The sequence below is a fragment of the Geospiza fortis genome, unplaced genomic scaffold (assembly GCF_000277835.1).
Source record: "Geospiza fortis unplaced genomic scaffold, GeoFor_1.0 scaffold534, whole genome shotgun sequence".
Lineage (NCBI taxonomy): Eukaryota > Metazoa > Chordata > Aves > Passeriformes > Thraupidae > Geospiza > Geospiza fortis.
Genome location: NW_005054614.1, coordinates 190,924 through 200,179, shown reverse-complemented (window position 1 = coordinate 200,179; position 9,256 = coordinate 190,924). Strand labels below are relative to the sequence as shown.

Below are 9,256 nucleotides of genomic sequence, written 5' to 3'. Positions count from 1 at the left end.
TGGGAATTTTCCATACAGCATCAGCTGTTGAGGTGTTTGTAAGCTGAGCTTTGGATGCTGGAATTTTGTTGATAAAATTTGGGGTAATCAAGATGAAATCCTGATTGTAAAAGATTTCTTTTAAATGAATGGGAAGAACAAATTAATTGATTGTAATATTTAGAAACAGCCCCTTAAGCAAAACAACTCACACCTTGTAGTGCAAATACCTAATTCCTTTCTTTTTTAAAATATCTTACATAGCATAGTTTCTATTTGAACATTAAGTTATAACCTAAACCTATATTTAACACGCTCCTTAAGAAAATTAATACAGCATAGCTTTCTACATAACACATATAATATTCATTTTATTATTTGCAAAAAGCCAACCATAAAATACGCATTTTTCACATTTGTGCTTTATGTATGGAATCTTTTGTTCTCCTCTTATTTTTTTGTGGTTTCTAGAGAATTTTATTTGCAAAGCCAACATGGATAATAAGCAACATTCAAGCCATAATTATGGTCTTACAGAGTCAGATAAATTGTAAATGACAAGCCAAGATCCTACAGAACCTCAGGCTAATTAGCAAGAAGAAATAGGACAAATCAGAGGGTTAAAGCAGGAGAAAGAGAGACAGCTGCAAGGAAACTGTATGCATATTTTTTATCAGAGCCAGAAGCATGGTCACAATTCCCAGTTCATTCATTTCCAGTCTCCACTTTCAGATAGATAATTTAAGTAGGATTAATTCCATTCTGAGGGTTTGGTGTCATGTTTTGTGGATTCAAAGACTGAGTTTTCTAGATAATTCTGAAGTTTATGGTCCAGGGAAACCTTTATCAACACTGTGGAAAGATCTTCAGAACGGTTGGTGAAACTCTTCCTGGTTTTATTCCATTTCTTTTGGGGATCACCTGAAAATGTTGAACTTCACCAAGTTCCTTTTGAAATAAATAGACAAGTTGTGTGAGCTTTCTAACTTTTTTTTTTCCCTATGAAAATGATTATACTTTAAATTATTCTCCAGGTGCTGGGGAACAAATGAACACATGGGGATCTGGTGGATCATCCGAGGACCGATGTTGTTTTCCATTGCAGTAAGAATTATATAATCTATACTATTTTTCCCTCCTTGGTTTTTATAATTATATCATTTTTGTCCTTCAGAATTTTGGAACAAATAAGGTACAGTTTCCTACCACAGAAATATCAAAATAATATTTCATATTTCAATAATTCATATTTCATATTTCAGTAATTCCATAATATTTCAATTTTCACATACAGTGACAGAAGGGATAAAATTTTGTTCAAAAACTGAGGAAGCGGGGTTCTGTGTTTAAAAAATGAAATGTAATTTTGTAGTGGAAGATCATGTATCAAATTATATGTCAGGCTGAATAAGGCAATGCTAAGATACTCCATTTTGCATATTTAGTGTGTGACAATAATCTGTTTGTATTCCAACCTCATCCCAGCTCCATTCCAGTTATTTTTTGGCAAGTTTTCCAGGTGTTTAATATCAATTACACATTTATTTAATTGTTAACTGATAAGTGTATTAACATTTGCTCTAAGTAAACCATATGTGTTTTCCTTCAAGGTTAACTTTGTCATCTTCTTAAAAATTCTCAGAATGCTGATTTCCAAACTGAAAGCTCAGCAAATGACCTTCCATGACTACAAATACAGGTATGTAACAAATGACACAGAAGTCCTGATAGCTTTTTTCCCTTAAGTTAGGTCTTATGAGCTCTTATTGAATTTATCACACTTGAGATAGCTTAGATACTTTGAACGGTATAAAATTAGTGGGATGGTTTTTCAGGTAGTGTTGGAAACAGAAAACATTTGACAAAAAGGCAAAATAAAAAAGCTTTTTTAGAGAAAAACTGAGCTAGGGGTAAGAGGATTTTGTTAAACCACTCTACAAAAGCAATTATTTCTTTTGTTCTCTTCTTTTTCTAGTAGAATTACTTAGGTGGGACTTTTCGGTCTCTGTCCAATTGGGTAGCTCTAGTCTGAGGTGAAGTTTTAAAGGTCTCATGAGGTGTCTTTTTACTAAATTGAGGAGAGAAACTTTTGGGCTTTTTGTTTCTTTAACTAGACAAAGAATAATTTGGTCACTTTGTTAACAGAGGGTCCATTCCTCCAAAGTCCAGACCCCTTTTTAAACATTTTGTCACCTCAAAAACTTTACCGTTTCCTCTAAAGATGTACCCACCACCATCAGGTGTAACAGATATTCAGAATATGGGAAATAGCTATATTCTAAATAGATATTCTGAATATTCTGAATAGATATTGAGAATAGGCTCCACAGACATTTCCATATCTGGGAGCAAAGGCAGCTCAGCACCTGTGCTGGGTTTTGGGGGCATTTTCACAAAAGATTTTCCTTTTTCTTTTTTTCTTTCTGGGATCTCTGCCCTCAGGTATCTCCTCTCACTCCTGTGGCTCTGTTGTTGTGACACATTATTCCCTCTGTCACCAAAATGTGGGAAGAAAAAGAAAAACCCTCTAGCACTATGTTTGTAGCCTGATAGAGAATCAGAATTACTTTATTCTGGCCGGGATGTGCTATGGAAAACATTTCATTTCCTCATGCCTTTTGACTAGACTTTCCACAGATTTCTGCACACATTATTCTCAAAATCACAAAACTGCTACTATCATTCCAAAGTCAGAATATTGAGGGCGTGATTTTGGAATAATTTCTTTGTCTCTGAGCTTTTGATTTTTGTCACCAAGGATGTTAAAAAAATAAAATAATCAAACATTTCCTCTTTAAGATTGGCAAGATCTACACTTGTGCTGATTCCACTGTTGGGGATCCATGAATTTGTATTTACCTTCATCACTGATGAACAGGTGGAAGGACTTTCAAGACATATAAGACTTTTCATTCAGCTGACAATGAGCTCATTTCATGTAAGTTCTGAAAATATTGGTTTTTGTGTTTTGCAAATATTGTTTTTAGGGTTCACAGATCCGTGTGCATTTGCTGCTCACCACAGTTACGGTGAATTCTGATTTAATATTATATCCCAACCTACAATGTCTCTAAATTGTTTTATCTTGTTACTGCAACATTCATAAATAAGTATGATAGTCCCAAACACCAAAAAAGGAGTTTGACATTAAAAAAAAAAAAAAGGTGTTCTCTGATGATAGGTAACAGCTCATCACAGACCCCTGCAAACAGGATTTAAATGGTTCATTTAAAACACTCTCAGCCAAAATCATAACCATGAGAATGTCATCCAAGGCTTGGACTCCATTTTCCTAAAGGATGTTCGTTCACCTGCAAAGTGACACTCCCAGGTGCAGGCTCACAAAAGCGCTCTACACCTGCATCCATTTTTAGTTAGTTTTAGGAGAAAATTTGTCAGAGCCCTCAGATGATGGAACAGAAAAATGGAGCAGCATCTGCAGGTGGGGAAGAAGTTTCTCTACTGTGATATATGTTATAAAATAATGCATGCTAAAGGAAATAAAAACCACAGCATTTTGTGTACCAAGCCAGTGTTGGGCAACAAGCAGTAATAGACTGGGTGATAAAGAATGGAGATTCAAACACCAGGAGGACACTGTCCCCAGAAATGGATATTTCAAGGGATTTTTCATCTGACAAGACCCCAGCAGGAGGCATTTGATAAGCATCACCAGAAGTTTATCCCAGAAAGTTTTTACCTGACAGGATTCCAGCAATTATCCACTGGTTCTGGGAAGCGTGGCAGCAAGAATAAAACCTACAATAATATGCTAAAATATGCTAAAGAAGACCCCCTTCCAGAGCCCAAAGGACTGTATAAAAGTGATCCCTTAGAAATGACATTTTGGAGACCCACAGGGACTTTGGTGCAATAGAGGCCAAATCCTGAGTGTCCCCGACCCTGATGGCCTGGCTCAGAGTCAATTTGCTTGTGGCTTTTTCCAAATTTATACTTTGATTATTTAATACATTTCCTAAATTGTTAAATTGGAGTATTCATTTATAACATCACCCCCCAAGTCAGGAGTGTTTTACAGTGTTCAGGCACTTGGCTTCTCTTCAGTCCCCGTGCCTTGGTTTGGTTTGAGCAGGAAAAAGCTCAAAAGGTGAGGGAGGGAGTGTGGCTCTGGATCTCAGCTGCAGGACTGAGGTGAAGGAGTCACACTCCAACCAAACAGAGTTCCAAGGAGCCCAGACCCCAGGGTGAGCTGGTCTGGAGCTCAGGGTGATTCTCAGGTGGTCACTCATGCACAGGCTGTGCTCCCTGGAGCCAGTTTGCCAAGCACTGGGTGCTCCACAAACATCTCTGTCTGCCTGTCTGGAGTGCTGCAGCCCTGCTAAATAATGAATTTTTGAGAGACTGCTGATGAACCTGCTAAGCAAAGTTGTCCTGTACCCACATCTCCCTGCCTTGCCAAATTTCCAGATCTTTCTTTGCTGCAAGCCCAGGAATCTCTCTGGCTCCAGTAATTCCCTGCTCTGACACTGCTGCCCTCTTCTGCAGCCTGCCACCTGAGCCTTTTTGTGCTGCACTTTCCCCACAATTTATCTTAATTCTGGTTTTTCCCTTTGCATAAATGCACCTGTGCTCTGGTGTATGTATGCATCAGTGTTTTGGCACTGTAATTGAGGGGTTTTTTTGGCACTGTTATTGAGGCTGTAATTTAAAATTTACACCACAGCTTGAAGGGAAAAATGTCCCAGTGACAGCAGAGAATTCCTGGAGAGCCACAGCCCCGAGGAGCCTGCTGACATGGTATTCACAAAATCCCAGGATTATTTGGGTTGGAAGGGACCTTAATGTTGGAGAATAAGTTCCTTGGTTAGAAATATCCTTACTTGGAGAGGCTGCAGTGCCTAGATATTATTTTAAAAGTGCAGAATCATTTTAAGTGAAGATTTTATTTACTGGCTTGTACAAAGAAATCTGATACATAAACCAGCTTACTCATCCTTGCTAAAGAATACAAACTCCATTCCTTTTAGAGAAACATGCATGAGCTTGGCAGCATGTCATGCTTTAGAAGCAAAGCTCCATTAAAAAAATACCCAGAGATCTCAGCCAATGTTTATTGCAGATTCTCTTTTTTAGCTGCAGCATTATTTATGAAGGGATTAGCCAAAAAGCACATAAACTGTACCCAATTACATTTGTTTAGTCTGCAAATCTTCTCAGGAGTTTAAAAAGGCAGTTAAACTGTTTTGTTAAAGAAAAACAATTATCCCTGGGATCTCAGCTGAAGGTTTAACTCAAACATTTTCAAGGAGCACAAAATTAAATTCTAACTAGGAGTTGTGTTGTAGGTAAGATACTGCTTTGCTTTAGGAAATGGGGCAATCTAAACATCTTGGCTCCCTTGTGCATGGAAATTGTTTCCCTCAGGAAAAAACACTGGTTTCTGGGGAGAGAACCCAGTTATTTGATGAGTAATTTATCACATTCCAATTGTCATTAAAGAGCAACTTTGAGGCTTAGGTGTGCATCTGTCCTTTCCTATTGGTGTCTCTGCTAATGAGCATTTATCCTGAATTTCTGATTCTCCATTTTCACCCACACTGGGATAATTCTGAAAACGTGTGTTTGACAAGTCACAACACACTGGGAAGCTTTCTAAGTGTGAAAATCAATTTACTGGGAGAAAAATGAGTAAGCATTAAAGAAACCAGGATTTAATGAAGTGAACATCAAATATAAATAATCAGTGAAGTTTTCCACCTTCTGGTGGGATTTTACAGCGCTTGTCACTCCTGCTCTGACCCTGCAGCAGCAAAGGAGATTCCCAGAGGATTTCCAAACTGAAATCAGCCCAGGGAGCCTCACAGGCAGCTGAGCCTCTGCCTTTCTCACCAGGCTCAGGAGTGTAATTCAAATCCTCTTTCTGCTTGTGGTGCCTGTGAGGCCAAATTTAGGGTTCATACCCATAACAAAAAACCCCCCAAACCACCCAGCAGAGTCAGAAACTTTCTACCCCCCCCAAAAAAGAGAACTGCCTCCAGGAGTAGGAGAAGTTCTGCATAAAAAGTTGCTTTTTCAGCTAGTAAATTTGTATTTAATATAATATAATTAAGTATTTAAAATATTAGATGAGTCTACATTATATATTTATGTGATATATATATGTCACATAAATATTACCTATTAATATCACCTATTATTAACACTATAATCACCTATTATCATTAATATCACCTATTATTAACTAATATCACCTATTATTAACACCTATTAATAACATCTATTAATATCACCTATTATTAACTCTATAATCACATATTATCATTAATACCACCTACTATGAACTAGTATCACCTGTTATTAAGACCTATTAACAACACCTATTTTTAACTCTATAATCACTTATTAATATCACCCTTTAACTAATATCACCTACTATTAACACCTATTATTATTACCTATTAATATCACCTATTATTAACTCTAATTAACTATATCTTCCTACCATAACCCAGGTGAAGCAGGAAAAATGACAGAAATAAAATAAATGGAGAAAGCAATTCTGTTTGCTGTTTCTCCTGCCCCCATTTCCAGTGGTGTGGCAGATCAACTGCACATATGCTGAAGGAATTAATGACTCCAAATAATTCAGGACTGCTGGAAAATTAACAGCAGGCTCAGAATGCTGTTGGTTAATTTTAGGTATAATGAAAAATGTTGAAGCTTCTGTGTATGTGGATTTCTCTTTTAAAATTTTGCCTGAGCAAAGCAGAAATATTTCTGGAAAAAAATGAGTGTGGGAACAATCAAATGCTGTCAGCTGAATTGCACCTTTGTAGCTGTGATAGAAATATTGCCTTGGGACTCAGAGTATTTATTCTCTTAATCAGAACTTGTGTCACAGATGCCTTTAGACAACCAAAAAAGGGCATTTCCTGAAGCAGGGGGAATAAATCTGCATCTCTGTGGGGCTGAGATGCAGCCTGTAAGCTGCTTTAGCCTGAGACCAAACCCAGACAGAGACAGGCAAATGGCAATTATCATTTTGGGATTTTGGTTTAAAACAAGTTGTATCTGTAGGATTTTTTAAGGTGTTTATCTGAATCCGTTTCAAAGGAAAAACAGCAATTCCAAATGGCCATAACACTCAATATAGCTGGACTTTGAACACTAATCATTTAATATAGAAATAATGTGTAAAAAGAACCCAAATGAGCTCTCAGTAGAATCATTCAAAAACCCAAACAAGCATACAGATGATACGAGAAACCAAGCTGCAATTTTTTTTATTTTACTACATGTGGAAATAGCAGCAGTCACAGTATAACACAATAGTTTGGAAAAAAACCCCCACATTATGTGGTAGCAAAATGAAGACAAACCTGGGTTTTATTATTTGTAAATATTATATATATATACATATATATATACATATATATATACACATATATTTATATACATATATATATATACATATATATATACACATATATTTATGTGTATTTGTGTGTATATATGTACATATATACACTGTCAAACACATTTATATAAATAAAAATATATTAAAAATTTATATTCTTCAGCATCTGCACAAAATGTGCCCTGCACTTGCCAAGGAACTGCCCAAAAACAAATGACTGGGTACTTAATTAATTAATAATAAATAAATAAATGCAGGCAACCAGTTTCCTTCTTGAACATTAAGGAGCACTGTTTATATTTATGGTTTTAACACCAATGTCACCTTTAAATTAGAGCCTCAGGTATTTCCTGCACACTGATTTTTCCTCTCGCTCCCTTTCTCTTACAGGGTTTTTTGGTAGCAGTTCTCTATTGCTTTGCTAATGGAGAGGTAAGACACAATGCTGTGAGAGAAGCTTTTAGTTCATTTTAGTAAAATGCTTTTAGTTCATTTTAGTAAAATGTATTAATGTAAAATGTATCAATGACACCAAGAAGGATGAACACACTGACCAGCTCTGCTTGTTGAGAGCATGTGTGCATTCTTTTGAGCTGGAAAATTGTTTTGAGTGAAGAGAACAGCAAAAACTACCACAGGTTTGGACTCAAATGCAAAATATTCTGTCTTCTTGTAGTTTAAAATCATGCCCCCCCCTTGTCCTATCACTATTTGCACATGTAAAAATGTCTCAGCTTTTTTATACATCCTCTTTAGGCCCTTCCAGGGGCACTAAGATCTCCCCAGAGCCTTCTCTTCTCCAGGCTGAACAACCCCAGCTCTCTCAGCCTGATTCAAGCGACCTTGGAAAATGATATTATCGGTTAATTTTAAATGTTTTCTAACCCGAATCTGTCTGTTCTCCCTGACATTTGGCCCAGGTGCAGACTGCCACTACTCACACACATCAGATTTGCAGAGGAAAAGCTGTTCTAAGTCAGGGTGAAGAGCTTGGACTCTTCAGAATGATTTAGCAAACAAATCTGTTCCCACCCTACAAGCACCAGGTGCAAGGTAAACCCTGTTGGGGAAGGTGAAACAGGAAAGCCTTATAAATATGATTGCCTGGCAAAAGATTTTGAGAATATGGAAACTATAAGTGAGATTGAAATGAAAGCAGCTTTGAGATCCCTCAGTTACTGAACAACTGGAAAACAATGGTGTGGCTGGCTGAAGGTGATTCCCCTTTGATTGTGGCTGAAGGTGATCCCCTTTTGATGGAACAACACCCTCTGCTCACAGACAGGCCCAAGGGTCAGAGCAGACCCTGCTAGCTTGGCAGAAGGGGCCCAAAGAGGAGTTTTTAGGGTTTCAAACTACTCCAAAGAGTAGATTTAGGGTTTCCAAAGAGTAGTTTTTAGGCTTAGCAGAAGGGGCACAAAGAGGAGTTTTTAGGGTTTTTTAGGGTAACACAGTATGGTAATGTAATGATTCCTACAGGCTGTATGTAAATGCTATAGGATTTGTATCCTGTATTAGATTGGTTAGTGAGAATTAGAATATTCAGCACAGAAGAAGATTTATGGTATTGGAATGGGAATCTCGCTCTCTCTCATCCTCTTTACCACACTCTTGCCTTTTTTCTCTTTCCCACTCTCTTTCCCACTCTCTTTGCTCCCAGCAGGGCCCTGCACTTGGCCCTTTGCAATAAACCCCAAGTTCCACGACCTGGCTGCAGAGATCTCTGGTCTCCATCTGTCCTGACCATCCCACCCTCCCTATTCACTCCTACAAAAGCCCAAAGCAGGACAGGATGCTCAGCACTTCACAGTTCCTCTCATTTTACACCTGGTATTTGTGTCAGTGAACTCCAGGGTGCTCACATGCCGTCACCAATGATTATTTTCTCCTCTCCTCAGG

At 37.7% G+C, this 9,256-nt stretch overlaps 1 protein-coding gene across 1 annotated transcript in view; it reads left to right on the top strand.

The window, feature by feature from the left end:
- GLP2R (glucagon like peptide 2 receptor) overlaps positions 1-9,256 on the top strand; it is a 21,156-nt gene that overhangs the window by 11,597 nt on the left and 303 nt on the right. The window contains exons 9-13 of the mRNA XM_005430275.1: positions 1,014-1,083; positions 1,590-1,678; positions 2,779-2,917; positions 7,748-7,804; positions 8,904-8,947. Of these exons, the coding sequence (XP_005430332.1) occupies positions 1,014-1,083; positions 1,590-1,678; positions 2,779-2,917; positions 7,748-7,804; positions 8,904-8,947 (399 nt within the window). The remainder of the gene's footprint in view (positions 1-1,013; positions 1,084-1,589; positions 1,679-2,778; positions 2,918-7,747; positions 7,805-8,903; positions 8,948-9,256) is intronic.